Source organism: Pelophylax lessonae, assembly GCF_965119305.1.
Source record: "Pelophylax lessonae genome assembly, chromosome: 3".
Lineage (NCBI taxonomy): Eukaryota > Metazoa > Chordata > Amphibia > Anura > Ranidae > Pelophylax > Pelophylax lessonae.
This window is the reverse complement of record NC_138770.1, coordinates 486,094,979-486,119,198: the sequence shown is the minus strand read 5'-3', so window position 1 is coordinate 486,119,198 and position 24,220 is coordinate 486,094,979. Positions and strand designations below refer to the sequence as shown.

Genomic DNA, 24,220 nt, shown 5'->3' with positions numbered 1-24,220 from the left:
TATTTTTGGGCTATATACAAAAAAAAAAACATCAGTTTTTAAAAATAAATATTTTTTACTTTATGCTATGAAATAATGTAAAAAATCAAATTTATTCATCAATTTAGGCCAATAGGTATTCTGCTAAAATTTTTGGCAAAAAAAATCCCAATAAGTATATATTGATTGGTTTGTGCAAAAGTTATAGCGTCTACAAACTATGGGTTAGATTTATGCAATTCTTTTTTTTAACTATGATCAGTGATTTTTAACAGGACTGCGACATTGCGGCAGACAAATATGCCAATAATAGACACTTTTTGGGGACCAGTGACACCAATACAGTAATCAGTGCTAAAAAAAAATGCCACTGTACTAATGACACTGGCAGGGAAGGGGTTAACATCAGGGGGGATCAAAGGGTTAAGTGTGCTCCTAAATAGTGCTTTCTAAATGTGTGGGGTTGCCTAACTGGTGGAAGACAGAGACCAGTGTTTCTGCTTAGCAGAAACACAAGATCTCCATCTTCCTCTCTGACAGAGCGGCGGTGCCTTTCCTCTGAACGATCAGCGGGTCCCGCTGATTGGCTTCCGCTGTGTCCAATCACAGCAGGAGAGGGTCGCCTCTCATGCGCCCCAGAGCATGAGCTGATGTACAGGTACGTCACTTCACGCAGGAGGGCCGCCCTGCCGCAGTATATCTGCGTGGGGAGGTCCTTAAGTGATTAAACATCCCAAGGATAAGAGATTTGCCATGTTTGGAAATATGCTAAAACTTATAAATGATTTATCTTTATATTCCATTTTGTTTTTAGTTATCAGACTATTAAAAACACATTTGACATTTTATCTTTTTGATTTAATAGTTAACACAATTAATTGTTAACACTGTATTGTCCAATAGATCCATATTACCATCCCGAAGGGTCATACTCATTGTAAATGGTTTAGGCTTGATGCTTAGACCATAATCACATTGCTGGTTAAGATTCTCTGATGGGTTGGCAGTGAATGTACACTGATGCACTAAAATAGATGCAAATAGGAACAGCTGCATCCTTGATAGTTCTTCTCCGATACATCTACGCTTACCCACAGAAAAGATCATCACCTTACTCACTGTGTCTTTGTTTAGAAACCCTTTATCATCTAAGAATCTGTTTGGGTCGAACACTTCTGGATTGTACCATTTTAAAGAATCATGATTAACTGACCATTGATTGACAAACACCACTGTATCTTTGGGAATAGAATAGCCCATCAGGATTGTATCTTTCGTTGTAGCGTGAGGGATAGTGACCGGAACAAAGCTGCTGAAGCGCATTAATTCATAAATAAATGCCATGACATAGGGCAAGTTGGGCTGGTCCTCAATGCAAGGCAATCGATCTCTACCGACAAATTTATCCACTTCACACTGCAACTTCTTCTGAACCTCTGGATATCTGTTAATAAGAAGACAATTTTGTAGGTTATACAAAACAAAACTTTTAATTGTTGATAAAGCGCACCACCAGCTTTCACCACTAAGATCACGTTTAATTAACAATTAAGGTGGTCATAGGCATGAGGTGACAGGCACTCAATGTCAATGCATTTTTCAGCCAGATAAGGCAGCAATCTCATGCATATGGAAGCAGCATATATCCAACATTTGACCCTTCTTTGGGATATAGTCAATTAAACATGACTGAACACCTGCCTAATAGCTAGGGGTCAGTATAAGTTACATCAGAATCTTCTTGTCACTTTTCCTTCTTCTCAATTCACTAAACATGTACGTTTGTTTGAGCTGGGCATACACAGGACCATACATACTATAGTTATCCATAGACCAATGCCTAAAGAAGTAGCTTCTTCTGTAACCAGCAGACACTTAGGTGCACAGTTTTTCTAAAAAAGAACATGTTTCACAGAGCACAAGCCAGTGGTTAGATTATATATATAGTGTGTATAGAAAACAATCACCCCCTCCTTAAAAAAAAATACATACATACATATATATATATATATATATACTGTATATATATATATATATATATATATATATATATATATATATATATATACACGCATGTGTATTTGAGCTTTGGGGTGACACCTATGCTCCTCACCTATTGCGCACTGAACAAGGATCAGTTGACCTTTTTTAATAATATACTTTATAAGCTGTCCCCTCTCTGAGGGCGCACTCTTGATGGGTGGACACTCTAACACCCTAGATTCCTCTTTAGACAAGACACGCCCACCGGGCTCTCAGATTCTGAAGTCCACAAAGCAAGGTACCAAATTCGTGAAACTGCTGCATAAGCATAACTATGACTTAGTGGATATATAGAGAGAGTTTAACGCTACTAATTGTGACTACACATGTTCACCTGACTTACTCGCTGATAGATCGTGTTTTCACATCCTCCGCATCTATACCGATATACTTCTCTTCTAAGATTCTGGAGACCCCATGGTCTGACCACTCCTCTGTAGTAGTTTTACTCTAGTTTTACTTATGCTCCACAGCCTCTTATACCTGGCACCTAAATTAATCTCATCTTAGCAACCCTGAAACTTGCCTTTAAATATTGAACTTCCGCTGAAGGAGTACTTCTCTATGAATGACCCTACTCAGACCTCTCCAATGTGCACTTGGACCGCACATAAGGCAACTATCAGGGGAATTCTTATTCAGATAGCCGCTAAGTATAATAAACACTAGAACGCCTTGCTCAAACAAAAAAAGGAAGAATTAGCTGCCCTGCTTAAGGAACATAAACAAAATCCCCTAGATTTATGCAGGCTGGTTAGCCAGGACTGGGATGCTTTTATCCACTGATATCTGCAAAGCATTCAAATCTCTCTTCTGGTCCTTCCTTTTTTTGGGTACTGACGAGGTGGAATTTTGGACCCACTTTTTGGCCGCACCCCATTCATTATATAGTTTGCCCTCAGCCCACATAGTCCCACGTTGCCACAGATCAGGGCCAATCCCTGTCTGCCCCCTATACCCCTTTTTGTTCATCACATCTATCAAAACTCTAGTAATAGGCATCTGTCAGGACCCTGATATTTTGGGGATAGAGAGTGGGGTTCGAAGCCATAAGGAAGCTTTATTCGCGGATGACTTACTGCTATTTGACCCCTCCCCTCTCACCACTTTGCCAAATCTGCTTTCTCTATTTTTGGGAAAATCTCTGGCCTCCTAGTCATGACAAGTCAGAGGCAATGAACATTACCTTGTCAAATTTGACATTACAGAGCCTCCAGACTCAGTACAGTACTCATGGCAGCAAACTTCTCTTTCCTACTTAGGCATTTGACTAACCCCCAACATTTCTTATTTTTAAAAAGCGAACTACCGGGCGTTATTTGGTAGACTTTTAGAGGACATTGAAACGGATCAACCAGCACCCCAACTGGCACCATAACCACCTCAGACCCCACAAACCACCGCAGCTTGGTTGGGGTCTCGCGCCTTCTACCCACCCTGGATCATGACAAGGCTCCAGGTTCCAATGGGTGATCCTCTCTTTCCCCAGAGAGTGAAGCAGGAACAGGAACAAGCTCTTACAAGGGCTTAGTGATTTTCCGAGTATGACGAGCATAGCAATCCCTTGTAGTAGATTCCCCCCAATAAGAGACAGGACTCTAGATTGAGGGTGAAGTAGAACTCTTTATTGAACTGTCTCACACTCAATTTATACACACATGAGCACATCCCTCTCTTGATCAAATTACTACACACAGGTCAGGGGTTGAACTAATTATCTGGCTATCTGGACAGAACAATGTGAGGTCATTAACATTTAACAATGGAACAGGCAGATGTAACACAATACACATTATCTCAATACACAAAAACTAGGGAAAGCCTGTCTATGACATTGAAGGACATGGATTAAATCTTCATATTCCCTGAGAGATATTGCTGACAAATATTACTGTCCCATCTGAAGTCATCAAAACCATTCTCTCAGCGTTCCCCAAGTATCTGTCCCTCACTGACAGTGCCTGACAGTGAACACCGTCACATATCTTCCCCCCAAAGGTAGATTAACCAGGCACCAGACCTCCAATCGGTCTGTGCCTGAGTTAGTTAGGTAACAAAGAGTCAATCCATCATGGCAGCTTCCTTGACAAAGTTCCACATAGTTTGTAAGTTTGTCCCGGCAGGGTGCATGGAGCTCTCATAGCCGATTAGTCTGTGGAAGTCCGGTTTGGGCAGGCCAGACTGGCCTTCTTGGTCACCCTATGTCCCTAATAGACACAGGGTAACTTAGACATAAGAGGGGCCTAGTGGGCTGAGGGAGGGATTTTCCAACCTCTTTAAGCTAGGCTGTGTTCCACGGGCACTCCCAATGTCTGCACCCACCCAGTACCCCAAACAAATTATCCAGAAAACAGCGTTACTCAAGGACATTAGTGATTAAATCTTCATATTTCCTGAGAGATGTTGCTGACAAATATTACTGTCCCATCTGAAGCCATCCAAACCATTCTCTCAGCACCCCCCCAAGTATCTGTCCCTCACTCCCAGTGACAGTGAACACCGTCACAGACATAAAGCATGGTCTGATGTGAAGTTGTCATTGATGGGGAGAATCTCTTTGGTAAAGATGACAGTCCTACCCAGGTTGTTATATTAATTTAGAACCTTACCTATTCAGGTCCCTATTAATGAATCACAGCTGTTCCAATCCAAAATGTTCAAGTTTATCTGGGGAACCAAAGGCCACGAGCCATGATGCATGCTCCCAAGGATATGGGGGCATTGGGAGTGCCATATTTTAGGAAGTACTCCATAGTAGACATTTTAGGCCAGATTGGGCATCCATAGATGCCCAGGCTTGTTCTCCACTTGGATTTAATACTTTTGATCCCTCTGAGACATTGCAAAGTTATATTATGTGCTATGCTCTCCCACTCTATACATTTGTGGGATATAAGTTGCAGAAGATGGACCCTACATTCTTCTCCTACACAGGTAACCCCTTCTTTCTGAAATCCTCTTTTTCCACCTGGTATGCAACCCAAGGGATTTGGTTGGTGGCTGAATAGGGGTCGTTGCCGTATAAGTGACTATCTTGACCATAGAGGGATACACCCTCCATCATACTTTATGAACAGCTTGGAGATGCTCTCCACAAAGAATTTCCACTTACAGCAAATCTACCATTTTCTTAAAACATTAAAGAATAATAGCTCTGACCTAGAAGTACACACTACGTTTGAAAACGGATGCTTCTCTGAGGGGGAGCGTCTCCATGCTGTATAAACTTTTTATCTCTCATTTGGCTTTGAGGTATCGTGACGAAACGCGTAGTGCGTACTAGGAAGCAAACACCAGAAGTGACGCTACGGAACATTCAAACAAACCCCACGGCAAACAGAACAAGCAGATTGGGGCAGTTTTAAATGTAAGTTACTACGATTTTTATAAATAAAGTCTGACAATACTACACTATGATGGCCTAAAATTCTTTCTGAGAGCACAGTAAAACTGTGAGGCAGATGTAAGGAGAGTGTGATACAAGAGAGCCCGTTAATACCCCACAATATTTCAGTGGTTTGGAAAGTGAACCCACAGTCCCGCAAAGAAATGGAAGGATAACCATAAGGAGATAGGAGTGGAGCCCCCACACTGGCATTAAAAACCAAGGTGTATTATATGCGGCAGTAAGGTGATCGGTTTGCACACCTAGAAGTGATTTACACTGAAGATCACCAGCACTTACACATTATAGAGGTGGAAGAGGTATATTAAAGGATTTGGATCTAAGATTGGGACATTGACACCCTTTACTCTGACACTGAAGCACCTTGTTATGGATTTGTCTTAAGTAAGAAAAACATATAGGATAGAATTTACTGTAAAAAACCATCACTGTTTATTTATTAGCACTAAGCACTTTGAGTAATCATAATCGTATTTTGGTAAGATTGATATTGGTATACAGCACAATAATATATGCACTTTATATTTATAGAAGATTGCACAGCACCACTACTTTAAACAACATATGCACCTTATATTTATATATATATTTATATATAAATTTTTCACTGCACTGAAGTCACTGAGCACTTCTTGTGGATATATTGAGCTTTTATTTCCGTTTGAATTTATCTGATTTATGCATATACTGATGGTCTAAATATTGCACAGAGAAGCATGGAAGATTTGTTGTTTATTACCTATTTACTTATTATTAATTTATTTATTCACTAATTTTTCTCATATTTATTGCTATATTTAAAGGATCTATTCCCATACTCTATAAAAATTATCCTTGAAGCACAGCATTCCCCCCATTAATAATTAACCATACTGTCTGAGGTACCAGTCACTATACGAGCAGCATCAGGGATAAGAATTTATATCAATAACATCTTCCCATGACAGCGCAAGAATCATACTAAAATAATCTCATCTACAAGCAGGGCCTCTCCTCCTGATGCTGCGTCACAGGGAGATTCTAAGCTTTCTCTGTCTCAGACCATTCAATCAGCGCCACCCGGTGTCTTCTCAGCTATCTGGATCCGTCACTCTCCAGTGACCACCGACATCTGCTCCGCTGAGGATGGGCTTCCCTCGTTCCAGGCTGCACTCTCAGACCTCCGTTTCCGACAATCCTTCAGCAGCTCTTCCTCTCAGGTCTTCACTCCATGAGTCCCCGAAGCAAGAGAGCACGCACTCGGCCCCGCCCCAAGTATATACTCTCCCCCATGATCCTCCACGGATCCCAAAGTTCCCTGGGAGTATAGTCCTGCCCGCTAGAGATGGCCTTGAGGTTCGCCCGGCGTCGAATTTTGCTTGTTTTCTACCCGACAACTTTTCGGACACATGGCGTCGTTCGCGGCGGCCATATTTGTTTACATTGGGGAGAATTTTGACCCGTGACACAGCCGTCAAGTGGAACAGGACAGCCAATTGAAACATTCCAGCACATGGACAGTCCCTCTACCCTATAAATAGACCCAATCTGGCAGCCATTTCACATTCCGCATTCTGCCAGTGTAGGGAGAGGTCTGCTGTGCTAATCAGGGAGAGTTTGCTAGACACATATAGCGCTGTGAAGATCCACAAAAGTCCTTTTGAGGGCTGGTATTTTTCGGTATAGGTCTAGTATCTTTTGAGCTTAGGGAGAGGTATCCAGTGGTTGCTTTAGGGGCAGTTAGAGATCGGCTGCAGTCACACAGAAATCGCTCTGTCAATGTCCACAAAAGTCCTTTTGAGGGCTGGTATTTCGGTATAGGTCTAGTATCTTTTGAGCTTAGGGAGAGGTATCCTGTGGTTGCTTTAGAACAGTTAGAGATCGGCTGCAGTCACACAGAAATCGCTCTGTCAATGTCCACAAAAGTCATTTAAAGTGCTCCAATGTCATTCTAGGGTCTATTACAGTCTCTTTAATATAGGGAGAGGTATCCACTGGTTGCTTTAGGGGCAGTTAGAGATCGGCTGCAGTCACACAGAAATCGCTCTGTCAATGTCCACAAAAGTCATTTAAAGTGCTCCAATGTCGTTCTAGGGTCTATTACAATCTCTTTACTATAGGGAGAGGTATCCAGTGGTTGCTTTAGGGGCAGTTAGAGATTGGCTGCAGTTACACACAAATCGCTCTGTCAATGTCCACAAAAGTCATTTAAAGGGCTGCAAATTTTTTGGTATTGCTGTGCAGTGCACTAAAAAGGGGGAGGGGGTGGGGGAGGGGGTTAATCCACAGTATAATATACTTTGTAGAAAGCATATTATAGTGGATTAGTAGTATTATTGTGAACTGTGCAGCATTGTGACAGGTGTGGTGGTGAGACTGAGCGTTTCTGCAGCAACACTACACACAGTGGCAAACTCCCTGGCCAATTATTTGTAGAACTGGTTTGATAGACCATTGGCCCCCCCAATAGCACATATTGAAGTGGGGTGTTATCAGAGTATACTTTTACAAGTGTATTTGTGTCCTGCAACAATATTGCCTCTTTTGCTGTGTGAAGTCTGATACACACAGTGCCAAACTCACTGGCTATTTTTTTGTAGAATTGGTGTGATAGACCAGTGGCCCCCCAATAGCACATATTGAAGCGGGGTGTTATTTAACAGTATACATTTCTAAGAGTGTATTTTAGTCCTGCCAAAATTTGGCCTCTCTTGCTGGTTTGACTGTGCTACACACAGTGACAACAGTTACTGGCCAATTATTTGTAGAACTGGTATGATAGACCAGTGGCCCCCCAATAGCACATATTGAAGTGGGGTGTTATCAGAGTATACTTTTACAAGTGTATTTGTGTCCTGCAACAATATTGCCTCTTTTGCTGTGTGAAGTCTGATACACACAGTGCCAAATTCACTGGCCAATTTCTTATAGAACTGGTGTGATAGACCAGTGGCCCCCCCAATATCAAATATTGAAGCGAGGTGTTATTTAACAGTATACTTTTCTAAGATTGTATTTTAGTCCTGCAAAAATTTGGCCTCTTTTGCTATGTTAACTGTGCTACACACAGTGACAACAGATACTGGCCAATTATTTGTAGAACTGGTGTGATAAACCTGTGGCCCCCCAATACCACAGACTGAAGCGGGGTGTTATCTACCTTTTTCCAGATATACTGCGATTCTCTAGAGACTGTTGTCACAGGGTAATTTAAAAAACATGACAGGCAGAGGAAGAGGCAGAGACGTACGCAGGGGTGGTAGGGGTAGGGCAGGAGTGGTAGGCCGGAGCCTAACTCAGTTACTCTCAGTTACTCAGCTACTCTCAGTCATTCAGCAAAATTCATTTACTTGTCAGTAATTCGGTACTCAGTTACCCAACAGTATCCAGTTATTCTCAGTTACTCAACAGTACCCATTTATTCTCAGTCACTCAACAGTACTCAGTTACTCTCAGACATTATCAGTTCCCCAGTAGTACTCAGTTACCCAGAAGTACTCAGTAGTACTCAGTTACTCAGCAGTATTAAGGTACTCTCAGTTACTCAACAGTGCTCAGTCACTCGGTAATTAGTTACTCTTAGTTTCCCAGCAGTACTCAGTTACTCTCAGTTACTCTACAAAACTCTCATTCACTGAGCAGTAATCAGTTACTCAGCAGTGATTAGTTACTCTTAGTCTCTCAGCAGTATTCAGTTACTCTCAGTCACTCAGCAGTTGTCAGTTACTCAACAGTATTCAGTTATTCTCAGTCACTCAACAGTACTCAGTTACTCTCAGTCACTCTCAGCTACCCAGCAGTACTCAGTCACTTAGTAGTACTCAGATTCTCTCAGTGACTCAGCAGTACTTAGTTACTCTCAGTTACTCAGCAGTCATGAGCAGTAGTCAGTTACTCAGTGTATCTGAGTACTGCTGAGTAACTGAGAGTAACTGAGTACTATTGAGTAACTCTGTTACTCAGCAGTACTCAGTTACTCAACAGCACTCCGTTACTTTCAGTTACTCAGCAGTAATCAGTTACTTGGCAGTAATCAATTACTCTCAGTTACTCAGCAGTACTCAGTTACTCTCAGTCACTCAGCTACTCTCAGTCACTCAGCAATAATCAGTTACTTGGCAGTAATTAGGTACTCAACAAGACTCTTTGAGCTAGTCAGCAGTACTCAGTCACTCAGCAGTACTTGGTTACCCAACAGTATCCAGTTATTCTCAGTTACTCAACAGTACCCAGTTATTCTCAGTCACTCAACAGTACCCAGTTACTCTCAGACTGTCAACGAGTCTGTGGTAGTGAGCCCTTATAGATCCCCAGCTCAGGATTCCCCAGGGCGCGGAGTCTAAGCCACAGCCTGCTTCTTCACCAGGGCCCCTGATGGTGGGGATGGACTTGCAGCAGACTGGAACCAGGTCGCGGCCCCCAGGTAGGCCCAGCTGAGGATGTGGAGACCGCGGGCATGTGCAGGGTAAACAGGAGACTATAAGGAGATCCAGGAGACAAGCCGAGGTCAGGCAGCAGACGAACATAGACGGAGAAACGAAGCCGGGTCAGTACACAGGAGATCAGATACAATAGCCAAGGGATACACGGATGAGAGCTCAGAGAACAGCGATGTTGCTCAAGCAAGGAGCAGTGCACTGAGCATGTATATATAGGGAAGCATACAGGGAGGTGACCCAGGAAGTAATTGACAGGAACAGGATATAACCCACAGTGGAGCAGGCACGCCCATAGAAGCCCAAACACCACATGTGAAGGGAGGCAAGACAGAAGCACTGCAGCAAGGAGGTAAGAATATACAGACAAAACTATAGGCTAACTTGTGACACAGACATTCTCAGTTACTGAACAAAACTCAGTGACTCTCAGTTACGCCGCAGTAATCAGTTACTCAGCAGTAATTAGTTACTCTTTGTCTCTCAGCAGCACTCAGTTACTCCCAGTCACTCAGCAGTACTAAGTCGGTCAGCAGTAATCAGTTTACTTCCTTCAGACTACTAATTAAGGGGAGTGGTTAATTGGTCACAGGTGCCTCAGGTGCTATTTAAATTTCTGCAGGACTCCTTTCTGAGCTTGCCACCTTTTTGCTTGATGGATCTCTGACCAAGTGGACCTTGACTAAATGGTGAGTTAAAAACCAGAGTTTATAACAGGAGATTTGAACAGGAGTCTTCTGACCAGTAAGTAAGAAATTTTCTATTAGTTGTATTATTGTTGTGACCGGGAAAATGTGTGCTAGCAAGATTGAAGGTTTTGTGCAGTGCACAGTGTGCCGCATATACACAATAACGGAGCAACCGCTCCAGGATGGATACCGCTGCGACAGATGTGAGCGGGTTGCCCTTCTGAAAGCTCACATTAGAGATCTGGAGGAGCAAATTGCAACACTGGGCAGAACTGACAACCTTGAAAGGGGTCCTCTGCTTGCTGAGCAGGTGGCTAGTGGGGCTAATGGGGAGGGTGGAGGGGTAAGTCAGGTTTATCAGGTAGGAAGATGGGTTAATACAGTCAGACGGAGTGGTAGGGGCTCACAGAAAAGGAAAGCCAGCCCTGGGTTTGAGCACCCTAACAGTTTTGACATGTTGGGTGAAGATGTGGGGGTGGCAAGTTCAGAGGTGGCAGCCCTAGATGTCACTACTATCCCTAACAGCTGGGAGAGCAGTCCGTCTAGTAGAGGTGGTGAGGGGACTGTAGGTAGGCCTAGACAGTTGGTGGTAATTGGAGATTTTATAATCAGGACTGATAGAATAATTTGTTGTCAGGATCACCACAACCGAATGGTTTGCTGTCTCCCTGGTGCCAGGGTTTGGCATGTGGTGGATAAATTACTGGGAGGGGCTGGGCATGACCCAGCTGTCTTGGTCCACATTGGAACCAATGACAGAATATATGGAAGGTGGAGGCTCCTTAAGAACCAACTTAATGAACTAGCCTGCAAGTTGAAGGGAAGGACCTGTGTAATAAGAAATGTAAAGATGAAATCAGGGCGGCTAAAATAGAACACGAGAGACATATAGCGGAGGAGAGTAAAAAGAACCCCAAGAAGTTCTTTAAGTATATAAACAGTAAGAAAGCGAGGCCAGAACACATTGACCCTATAAAAGATGACAAAGGAAATATGGCCACTGAGGACAGAGAAAAGGCGGAAGTGTTAAATAATTTCTTCTCTTCAGTCTTCACAAAAGAATCGGGGGGCTACACGAACCTTGCTTGTAAGGCCGAACTAAATAATACACCTCAGGAAGTGCCGCCATGGCTAACAGAAGATAGACTTAGAGCTAAGCTAGAGAAACTTAACATAAATAAATCCCTGGGACCGGATGGCTTGCACCCGAGGGTTCTTAATGAGCTCAGCCAGGTGATTGCCAGACCATTATTCTTGATCTTTAAGGATAGTTTACAGACGGATATGGTGCCAGCTGATTGGAAAAAAGCCAACGTGGTACCAATATTTAAAAAGGGGCCGAGATGTATCCCGGGTAACTATAGGCCGGTCAGCCTAACATCAGTAGTCTGCAAAATTTTGGAGGGGATGTTAAGGGACCACATACAAGACTTTAGTAATGAAAATGGTATATTATAAGTAGTAATCAGCATGGATTCATGAAAAATCGTTCTTGCCAAACCAATCTATTAACCTTCTACGATGAAGTGAGCTGCCACCTAGATAAGGGAAAGCCTGTGGATGTGGTGTATCTGGACTTTGCAAAGGCCTTTGACACCGTTCCCCACAAACGCTTACTGTACAAACTAAGGAAGGTAGGTATGGACCATAAGGTGAGTACCTGGATAGAGAACTGGCTCCAGGGGAGAGTCCAGAGGGTGGTGATTAATGGGGAGTACTCGGATTGGGCGGGTGTGGAAAGTGGGGTCCCCCAGGGTTCTGTCCTGGGACCAATCCTGTTTAATTTATTCATAAAAGATCTAGAGGAGGGGATATCTAGTACAATCTCAGTATTTGCAGATGATACTAAACTAGGCTTGCCAATATCTTCTATGCAGGATGTGGAAACCTTGCAAGCGGACCTGAACAAAATAACGGGGTGGGCAACTACATGGCAGATGAGGTTTAATATTGAAAAATGTAAAGTAATGCACCTGGGGGCCAGAAACCAGAAAGCAAGCTACTCACTAGGGGGGGAACCTCTGGGTGAGTCTAGGATGGAAAAGGACTTGGGGGTACTGGTAGACAACAGGCTTGGCAGTGGCATGCAATGCCAAGCCGCTGCAAGCAAAGCCAACAGAATACTGGGATGTATAAAAAAGGGGATTCACTCCAGAAATAAAGAGAATATTCTCCCGCTCTACAAGACTCTGGTCCGGCCACATCTGGAGTATGCTGTCCAGTTCTGGGCACCGGTCCTCAGGAAGGATGTGCTTGAACTGGAGAAAGTCCAGAGAAGGGCAACAAAAATGATTAGGGGAATGGAGGACATCAGCTATGAGGATAGGCTACAAGCACTGAACCTATTCTCTCTGGAGAAGAGACGATTGAGGGGGGATATGATATCAATGTACAAATACTGTACTGGCGACCCTAGCATAAGGAACAAACTATTCAGAGAAAGGAGATACAATAAGACACGTGGCCACTCACTAAAACTAGAGGAAAGGCGGTTTAACCTTAAAGTGAGTAAGGGGTTCTTCACTGTAAGAGCGGTAAGGATGTGGAATTCTCTTCCACAAGCAGTCGTATCAGCAGGGAGCATTGATAGTTTCAAAAAACTAGTAGATGGGCACCTTAGAGACCACAACATACAGGGGTATACAATGTACCGTTAAAAGCAAACACACACACACATCATAGGTTGAACTGGATGGACTGATGTCTTTTTTCAACCTCACTAACTATGTAACTATGACCTCCAAGGTGATATTCTCTGAAATACTGCCTGTGCCATGCGCAACACAGCAAAGACAGGGGGAGATTCAAGAGCTGAATGCATGGCTAAAGACCTGGGGTAAGAAGGAGGGATTTGGGTTTTTAGAGCACTGGGCTCTGAAAAGGCAAGAGTTAAATCAGCATGTTTTTGTCATTTTAATTCTCTCTAAAATCCACAGTATTTTTGTAGCTTCTGTCACACGACTCTCTAAGTAATCAGTGGCCAGTATTTACTGGTCACTTTGACTTCTCTGTGTAGGATGAAGCTGGTGACCAGTTAATAATTAATGTCCCATATTAAGCTAGAGACATGTAATTCCTACTTAGTGGTAAGATAGTGGTATGATATCCAGGTTTCCTGCTGTGATTGGTTAAATAAGTCTGATTCATGTTTTCTGATTTTCCTGATTGGAAGAAGAACCTTTATCAAACCCCATGTCACTGTCCCTATATAAAGGGGCTGACGCCAATAATAAATGGAACATGCTTTGAAATCATACCCTGTGTGTCTCGTTTCCTTCATTGTGTGTTCCCAATATCGTATGATGCCCTCAACTGGTCATCCAAGGAATAAAGATAATTGAAATGACCTTTCAAGTGGTTGCAGTGTGGTGGGATCAGTAATCATCCAAGGTACCGTATTTATCGGCGTATAACACGCACCAGCGTATAACACGCACCTCACATTTAGGAGGGAAATTTTAGGAAAAAAGCTTAAAATTTCAAATGAACAGTATTGAACTTTTTTTTTTTTATCAAATGCAGTCTTACCTGTGCCCATGAATGCAGCCTCATCAGCGCAGTGTCCATAAATGCAGCCTCGCCAGCGCAGTGTCCATCAATGCAGCCTCCCCAGCACAGTGTACATCAATGCAGCCTCGCCAGCGCAGTGTCCCCAATGCGGCCTCGCCAGCTCAGTGTCCATCAATGCAGCCTCGCCAGCGCAGTGTCCCCAATGCAGCCTCGCCAGCGCAGTGTCCATCAATGCAGCCTCGCCAGCGCAGTGTCCCCAATGCAGCCTCGCCAGTGCAGTGTCCCCAATGCAGCCTAGCCAGCGCAGTGTCCCCAATGCAGCCTTGCCAGCGCAGTGTCCCCAATGCAGCTTCGCCAGTGCAGTGTCCCCAAAGCAGCCTCGCCAGCGCCATTACATTGCACAGATCATCCATAAATTTTTAAAAAAAAGCCAGGCAGCGCTGAGGCAGAGGGGGGTGGGCTGCGCGAGGAGAAGCGAGTACAAGCTGCCGCTGTCATCTGACGTCCCGGCGCCTATGATAGATGTCACACGTCCCGTGTCCCGGCATTGGGCCACTGTGCTGTCTATCATAGGAGGCAGGACTTCCTAGGACAGCAGCCGCTCGTCCTTCCTTCTACTCTGCCCAGCCCGCCCCCCCCCCCTCCTCTTCCTCTTCTCCCTCCTCCCAGCGCTGTCCGTTTTTTTTTTTTTTTACTATATCGGCGTATAACACGCACTGGTGCTTTGCCCTCCATTTTTAGAAGGAAAAAGTGTGTGTTATAAGTCGATAAATACGGTAAGTAAATCTGTGTCAATACTGACGCTTTCTTTCTTGCCTTGGCTCTGATTAAACTGATTTCAGCAATAAAGTAGTCTTTGGTAGACAAGTGTACTTTTTGGTAAAGTACTTAATTAGTTTTGTCTTTGGTGGACAAGTAAATTGTGAAATTATGGTGTAAATTGCGGTCTCTGAAACGACCTGGAACATAAGTATCCCTTGGGTAAGGATATAGAGTCCTTATGGTAAGGCTCTGATTGGATGACCAGTGAGGCTCTCAACCTCTTTGCTTCTCTTCCTTTCGCTGCATGCTGCATGTTATAGAGTGCTAAGATTCAACTGTGTAAATTGTTTTTGCTGGCTCTGTTGTAAGGTGAGGCAACAGCTGTCAGTAAAATCATATATATTGTTTGTGATAAAGCTGTAATATGGGTACTCCTCAAAGTAAGAATCATCCCCCTCCCAACCCCGGGGAGACGTGTAAAGAATATGTAGCCTGGGTTTGTGGTACAGACTACGTTCTACTTAACCCTTTTGTGGATAATTTGGCTGGGTGGAGTTCAGCCATGGGGAGCACGTCTCCTTTCCCCAGAGACGGTGCCAATGACAAGTTCCATATGGACATGGTCAAAGGGCTTTGTCTTGGAGACAGGCTGGCTTTCCCATGGTATTCAAGTGATCCTCAGTGGGATATGGTGTACATAAGGCAGGGAGGGGAGAATTGGCTCTTAGTGTCTCATTTTTGGCGGGAGATTAGAGGAAATAGTGACACAACAGACACCAAGAAGAGTAATAATAAGGAAGAAGAGGGCCAGACTAAAAAGGGGATAAAGAAGGTAGCAATGAAGAAGGTAGAATGGCCTAAAGTAAAACGGGGTAAGAAGACTGGAGGGTTGCCCACCTTTACCCCTGAGCAATTACATGCTATAGAGGCAAAGGTACAGCGCCCGCTCATGATGTCTCCAACCATCCCCCGTGCTCCTTGTGTCCCACCCTCATATGTCCCTCTGTATCCTGTTCTCTCACAAGCAGACATGCAGGCCAAAGATGAGGAGCTTATACAAATAGCAGCCTTAACTCTGGGATCCCAAGCCAACTCAGGTCAAGCCCGTGCTCCAGCCCCACAGCCACAGGCTTGGGCACAGGTGCCTACACCTTCCCCATCACAGAGTGTGATAAAGGAATCTGGAAGGAATTTATTTCCCCTGCTGTAGCAAATTGGATCGTGCTTTGCTGGGGGGTTCTTCCTCTGGATCAACTGAGGGTATAGGACTGTGTATATGGGATTGCATGGTTGGGTTTTCATTACGGTTTTTTTTTTTGTTGGTTGAGCCAGATGGACTTGTGTCTTTTTTCAACTTGACTAACTATGTAACTATATAACTATGTTATTCAGCAGTACTCAGTAAGCCTGCGGAATATAATAGATGAGTCGATGCATCACGGTGCGGCCCTTGGCGATTCTGCATCGATTCGGGGGGGCGGCAACATCGATTAGGAAATGACGTCAAGCCAGTTCACACTCCACAGGAGGTCCGAGTATTGCAGTCAGCCAGGGCCTGGAGCCCCAAGCATCCACATCACAGCCAGCCAGCGCCGCCTCTCCGTGGTCCTCCCAGGCCCAGCCACCACGCCAGCCAGCCACTGGAGCCCAGAGAGCAGAGAGCACTCTCCTTCTCAGTGCTGTACTTTGCAGTGCACAACAACCCACACACAGCAGGTATGTAAGTCCAAACTAAATTTAATGTATAAGAGAAGAGAAGTGAGAGAAGTATATTCTTGAGCAGTGCACATTTATTTAGTGGCCAGGCCTGAGGCCTCTCTGGTGGCAAGGGGCTATATGGGGGTCTCTGTATCTCTGATGGGAGGGATGTCTGTGATGGGGGCCAGGGGACGGTCGGGGACACTATATCTCTGTTCTGTGGTGGAAGTGGGGGGTCTCTTCTTCAGCTGTGGGGGAAGGGGGGGTCTCTGTCAGCTGTGGGGGAAGGAGGGGTCTGTGTCAGTAAGGGGGGGTCTGTGTCAGACGTGTCAGCTGTGGGGGAAGAGGGGGTCTCTGTCAGTGTGGTGTGGGGGAAGGGAGATCTCTGTCAGTGTAAGCTCAGCTGTGGGGAAAGGTGTGGGGGAAGGGGGGTCTCTGTCAATGTGTCAGCTGTGGGGGAAGGGGGGGTCTCTGTCAGTGTCTGTGGGGGAAGGGGGTCTCTGGCTCAGTGCATTCAAAAAAGGGACTGACAGAGTCAGGCAGACAGACACAGTAATATTTTATGAAAGATGTTGCTTGATTGTGGGGGCATAGTTTAAAGCCTGTCACACAAAAATTTAATACCTAGGGAATACTACGAACTTGAGAAACCATGTTAGTCTTTTTCACTCTGAGATGCTAACACCTGTCGCCACCACCAGTGCCACTGCCAAGGAAATAGACCCAGGTCAGCCAAGAATTGATGCCATACTGTCAACTTTTCTGCCCAACTCTGAAAAAGGGAAGAAACTAACCAAAGCTGTGGCCTTACTATGGCCTTACTCTGTTGTGGACAACCCCAGGTTTCGCTACCTTTTGAAGATGCTAGAGCCACGTTATAAGATCCTGTCACGCAGTCACTTTAGAGAAAACATTATACCTGCACTCTACCACAACACCAAAGCTCAAGTACTTGCATCAATGAACCAAGCCAGTCGAGTTGCAATAACGTGCGATTCATGGACTTTAGTCACAACAGAGTCCTATGTTACAATAACAGCACATTACGTTACTAAGGACTGGCAGGTCTTGTCACATGTGTTGCAAATGAGAGCTATTTATGAGTCTCACATGGGTGCTCATCTGGCAGAGCTACTGTCTCATGTCGTGGAAGAATGGCAGCTGTCTGATAAATCTGTAGTGCTTGTGACCGACAATGCGGTGAACATGATAGTTGCAGCTCAAGTTGGTAAATTTCCTCATGTTAAATGTTTCGCCCATACACTCAATCTTGCATGTCAGTGGGCACTGAAAGGGGCCACGCTCTCCAGGCTTCTCTGCAGAGTGCGACAAATATCCACATTCTTTCACCGCAGCACTAGAGCAAGCCACTGTCTAAAAGAGAAACAGAAATGTCTGGGCCTGAAGAATCATAAGCTAATAACTGATGTGCCAAAAAGATGGAACAGCGCATATTTCATGGTCGAGAGGTTCTTAGAACAACAACCTGCAGTTTGTGCCACCTTGCTGTCTCCAGAAGTCAGAAAAGGAGAGGCTGATTTCTTAACTCTCAATGAAACAGATGTGTCAAATGCAGAGGACACTGTGAGTGCATTAAAGCCGATGAAGAATGCAACCTTGCTGATGTCAGAAGAGCGCAACCCAACAGTGTCTCTCATTGCCCCTCTAAATGCACAACTGCTCCAGAGCATGAAAGACACCATGGGAGACACACCCATGACCCATGAGATCAAGAATGCCATTAAAACAGATCTCCTGAAGAAGTACAGGATTGAGGCAGAGAAGAAGATCCTTCATATAGACTCTTCACTGGATCCTTGCTTTAAGGGACTGCCTTTTATTCTCACAGAGGAGGAGAGATTGGAGATATACAGAGGAGTGACTGAGGAGGCTGCATCTTTGGAGGTAATTTGAATTTCATAATTTTTCCTCCCTGACAGCTAGTAGCTCAGCTACATTGTGTTGTGTAATAAGCCCCGCTTCACTGATGCTGTGTGGGAAACTGTATGGATTACTGTGCGGTTTCCCACACCTCATCAGAATGAATCGCACTCTTAGGCAGTTCAGCTCTTCTTATACTATTATCTTTTGTTCAAACACAGATTACATCTAATAGGACAAATGTGGATGAAGTGCCTAGGGAAAAATTAACTCTGGAAGAAGAAACACCCATTGAGGACAGCCATTCTCCTCCCAAAAGAAAGGCCACATCGCTGCTCATGACTTTGATGTGACAGTCTTTCACTGATGGTGCAATAGAACCTAAATCCTCATACACACGCACCGATTGTTGGCCGACCGATCGGCCGTCTTTTGTCCAGTGTTGTTGTGTTGGTTGAAATGTGCTCTAGACTGCACACAAATTTTTTCGGCCAACAACAACCAACTTCAGAAGTGATGTCATGTGCTGGTTTACTTTCCGTGTGTTTTTTCTTCTCTGAGCATGCCCAGTCTTGCTCATCTGATTTTTGTCTGCCGAAATCTGTACTGACTGACGAACAATCGGCCGTTCTGTTGACGGCCAACAAAAATTTTATAGCATGCACACCAGATTTTGTTTGGCCGAAAAGTCGCAGTCGGTTGTCGGAAGCATCATACTAACAAGCCGACAATCGGCCGATCGGACGTTGGCCGAAAATTCACGGCCAACAATCGGTGCGTGTGTACAAGGCTTAAGACCCCCTATGCCAAGCCAGAAGAGGAAATGGAAAAGTATTGTAAAGCCCCACCTCTGCCTCTCACTGAGGACCGTTTGAAATGGTGGCGTGAGCATGAGGTTATATTTCCCCTCCTCTCACAGCTGTCAAAGCAATACTTGTGTATCCCAGGTACAAGTGTATCTGCAGAGTGGGTTTTCTCTGCTGCAAGAAATGTGATAACTGCAAAAAGAAGCACCCTCAAACCAAAGCATGTGGATCAACTAGTGTTCTTTCAGAAAAACCTACATGTTCCCAAATGCTAAGCACTGCAGTAATTACTAATTCATGTTTTTAATTAATTAGTAATTAATTCAGTCTGCCAGTCACACCAGTGTTGTTTTATTTATTTATTTTTTTTTTCAATAAAAGCTTTATTGAATCGCAATAATAAACATGTACAGTATTAACAATGGCAGTATGACATATTGGTATAACTGTACAACATGTACATAAATTACAACATCATGTAATGTTGGATCAAAAGTTAGTGCAACAACATAAAACATGTAAGTCAGCTCCTGAGGTATAATGGGGGTATCTAAACTGGATACCCTCTCTCAGATGAGACAGGACCAAAGACATATGCCTGTCTCAAAGAAGGCCACTAGAGGGCGGGGAAGGAAGCGAAGATAGGAATTAAAGAAGACGAGTAAAAAGGAAAGAGAAGGAGAAGGAAAAGTAAAGGGAAGGGAGGGGGAGGTAATGGAGTACTATTGATGAGTGGTACTTGATCAAGTAGCTCATTGTAGAAGCGTATACTAAAGGTCCAGGTGGAATGTGAGGGTTAATTGTGAGATTGCTAATCTTCAGTCATTTTTTTAAAATCCGAAGAAAGAGTAAATATCAACCATGGTCTCCACATGTCATGGAAGGGTCCGCTATTTTCTTTTTTGATGGCTAGAGTTTCCTCCATTTCATATGTGGAAGTTACCTTGTCTACCCAATTCCTAGTCGAGGGGACGGATTTGGAATTCCAGTATAAAGGTATAAGAGATTTGGCCGCGTTGAGTAGATGTCTCGTTAGAGACTTTTTATATGACCTATATGAGAGTTTATTGATGTGTAATAAACAGCTTGCCGCATTAAATTCTAAGGTAGAACCAGTGATATGTTTGATCAGGAGCACAACTTTGTTCCAAAAGGTTTTGATTATGTCACAATTCCACCAAATATGTAGAAATGTGCCTGTGTGAGCTAGACATCTCCAACACCTTCCGGAGTACTGTGGGGACCACGCCTTCATTTTCGCTGGTGTTATGTACCATTGCGTGCGGATTTTAAATGACATTTCTTGAGTTTTTGTGCTCAGGGAGCATTTGTGAGTAAATACACAGGCCTTCTCCCATTCCCTATCAGAAATTTTGCGTGATAACTCGAGTTCCCATAATTTCTTATATTTGTCGTCAAAATTCGGCGACGGGGCTATAAGCCACTGATAGGTCATCGATGTCGTTTTCGATATTGGGGACTGTCTCTCACATATCCTCTCAAAAGCAGTTAGTTGTCTAGCCCACAAAGTTTTCTTTTTGTTATTTTGAACAAAGCTGTGCAGCTGGATATAATTCCACTGGTTCAATGAGATGTTTTGGGGTTTTAGGTTGTTTAGTTCGTGAAGAGATAGAATTTTTTGATCACGAATGCAATGTTTAATGAGCAAAGGATGGTCAGCAGAGCACTTTATATTAAGACCCGGAACAAAGTCTGGGTTGTGGGAAACCGGAGTCAGAGGGCTCGGGTTGGTGGATAAGTTATATGATTTCGCTAGCTTGTGATAGATGGTAAGGGTGGTGTTGATTAAGGGGTGGTGTTTAACTTCAGAAGGGAAGTTGTGAGGGTCTGTCCAAAGCAGGAACTGGGTCAGATACCGGGAGCAGTGCCTCTCCATGGCCACCCAGTCCTTTTGAGTTGAATGGCAGTGCCAGTCGATCGCTCTGGTGAGGTGAGTGGCTTGGTAATATTTATAATAATCCGGGACCCCTATGCCTCCATTGATCTTGGGTAATTGCATATATTTTAGTTGTATCCTAGGTCTTTTGTTGGCCCATATGAATTTCCTTTGAATGGTCGTTAGTTTCCTGAAAAAGGAGGGAGGTATTGTGATGGGTAAAGCGTGAAATAAATAAAGTAGTCTAGGCAAGATGACCATCTTTAAGATGGCTGCTCTGCCGAACCACGAGAAATGTTTAACATCCCATTTACTCAGGTCATTAGTGATGTTTTTCAGGATTGGGATAAAATTGGCCTCATAGAGGGCATCTAGAGTTGGGGTAAGTTTGATTCCTAAGTATTTAAGTGAGGTCGAATCCCATTTGTAGGGGCAATTAGATTTAGTTAATTGTTTTACTTTATCGGGGAGTGAGATGTCCATAGCCTCCGATTTGGAATGATTGATTTTAAAGTTTGATATGTATCTGAAGGTGCGGAAATGTAAGTTCAGTTTTGGAATGGAGATGTGTGGTTGTGATATATAGAAGAGGAGATCCTCCGCATAAGCAGAAACTTTGAATTCTCTTTCTTTAATGCCGAAGCCATGTACATCTGTGTCCCCGTTAATATGTCTAATTAATGGTTCTAACGCCAATATAAAGAGGATGGGTGACAAAGGACAGCCTTGTCTAGTTCCATTCTTTAGATGGATAGGGGCAGAAAGGATGTTGTTCACCTTTACTTTGGCTGTGGGATTAGAGTAGAGGGATCTTATCCAAGATATCATACTACTTTTCAGTCCTATATGTTCACAAATCATCAACATGTAGTCCCAGGCCACTCTATCGGATGCCTTTTCTGCATCGGTTGAGATTAACAGACCTTCAATTCCTAATTTGTGGGCTCCGTGTATTAAGTTCAGGGATCTGATAGTATTATCCCTAGCCTCACGGCCTGGCATGAAGCCTACTTGTTCAGGGCCTATAACTTGTTGCAATAGCGGTCTTAACCTATTTGCTAAGATTTTTGCTAACAGCTTCACATCTAGATTTAGTAGGGAAATCGGTCTATAGCTGGCGCATGTAGTCGGATCTTTATCTGCTTTCGGAATCACTGTGATGTGAGCAGTAAGAAAATCTTGAGATGGTTTATGCTGTTTGGTTAGTATGTTTAGTGCGTTTGTTAGGGGGTCTGTTAAAGAGGTTTCAAACATCTTGTAATATTGGGACGTTAGTCCATCTGGACCAGGACTCTTCCCATTTTTAAGGTCTAGAATTGCCAATTTGGTTTCTTCTGGGGAAATTTCCTTTTCTAATGCCTCCACATCTCCATCTGAAATCTGAGGAAGGCCACTGTCAATGATGTATTGTTTCATAATTGAATGTCTGGAACCTATGAGGTCGCTGGGTCTATTCTGAGGGGGCAAGTTGTAAAGCTTCTCATAGAAAGATCGAAAGGATTCCGCTATCTTTCTCGGGTCATGTGTTAGTTTATTCGATTTGTCTTTTAGTGACATAATGTGTGTAGAAGCTTGCGTGTCCTTTAATGCCCTTGCTAGGTACTTGCTTCCCTTATCCCCAAATTCGTAGTATATTGCCTTTTTAAAAAAAAGTGATCTTTTTATTTTGTTGTTTAGGATTTCGGACAAGGATTTCCTAAGAGATAATAGTTCTTGGTGGTGTTCTTTGGTTAATGACATTTTATGTTGAGCCTCAAGAGTCGAAATTTTTGTGATCAAATCTTGGACCTGTTGCTCCTTCTCTCTCTTTCTCCTGGCCCCGTATTTAATGAATTCACCTCTCACCACACATTTGTGGGCCTCCCACAGGGTCATGGGGGAGATATCAGAGGATTTGTTTTCATTGAAATAATTTGTGATTGTAGTTTGAATTTCACTGTGCGGTGCCGAGTAGAAAGTGAAATCCCTGTCGACCGGGTGTAACGATCTAGAGGTATCCACCAGGTTAAGTGATCTTAGTGCATGTTTGATTTTTTTCAGTGATTGGTATTTAATACACGAATGACCTGAAGATGTGTCCTGGAGGGGATTTAGGGGGACATTGAAGTCTCCCCCTAAAATAATACATCCTCTGGCAAAGCTTTTTAATTCATCAATAATTCTTGAGCAAAAGGACACATGTGCCTTATTTGGGAAATATACATTTGCTAGTGTGGTTGGACGTCCGAATAATGTACCAGAGAGGAACAGAAACCTGCCTTCTGGGTCTGAGTGTTGATTTTCAACTACAAAAGGTGCAGATTTGTGTAATAAAATAGCGACTCCTTTAGTCATAGTGATGGTACTAGATGCCTCATATATTTTAGTGTAGTTTTTGTCAATCAGGGTAGGGATCTTGGGTCCCTTGAAATGTGTCTCTTGTAAAAACACAATTTGAGCTTTTGATTTTTGTAGTTCAAATAGCAATTTCCTCCGCTTTTCTGGGATATTAAGGCCGTTCACATTATGGGAAATTATCAGGGGGTTCTTTCCCAGCTGTGAATAAGCCATGGTTAGTCAGGGGACAAAGGGGTATTGGGCACGGACAATGAGGGGAGGGGAAAGAGGGTAGTAGAGAAAAGGCAGAGAGAAGAAAGAAGAGAAGGAGGAAGGAAGAATAGACAAGTAAGTAGTATCACCGTCACAGTGATCAACAGACCGTGAAGGTGAGAATCAGGATTAGGTACAAATCAAAGAATTATTTAACTTTGAATGGATTATGAATAATATTCCCTACTGGGGGGTGAGTGGAAGGAGTACAGTCCGGTCTGTCCGGTGAGAAGCCGCAAAAATTTGAACAAATTACGGACAACACGCCAGTCTGAAGCCGGACAACTCCCCATCCATTATTAAACAAACAAGAAAAAAAGAAAAGACTTAACGTAAGCCTAGATTCAATATATAACAATAGGCAATGAATAAAAGGACTGCAAGATATGATATATTTGGTGAATAACCAATGTATCCCTGGGTTCGGCAGTAGCGCCCAGGGACACAAAAAAAAAAAAAAAATTTCTCCCTCAAAGGTTGAAGAAAATTAAAAAGGTACTGTCAAGTAGATTATGACTCCTTGAACTGTTAGCATGTTTATCACG

The 24,220-nt window shown here is 43.6% G+C and overlaps 1 protein-coding gene across 1 annotated transcript in view; it reads right to left on the bottom strand.

Moving 5' to 3' along the window:
- Positions 1-837: 837 nt before the first annotated feature.
- Positions 838-24,220, bottom strand: part of LOC309550598 (cytochrome P450 1B1-like) — a gene marked incomplete at both ends in the record, with an annotated part of 358,421 nt that continues 335,038 nt past the window's right edge. Inside the window, one exon of the mRNA XM_082250942.1 lies at positions 838-1,423. Coding sequence (XP_082107068.1) covers positions 838-1,423 — 586 coding nt within the window. The remainder of the gene's footprint in view (positions 1,424-24,220) is intronic.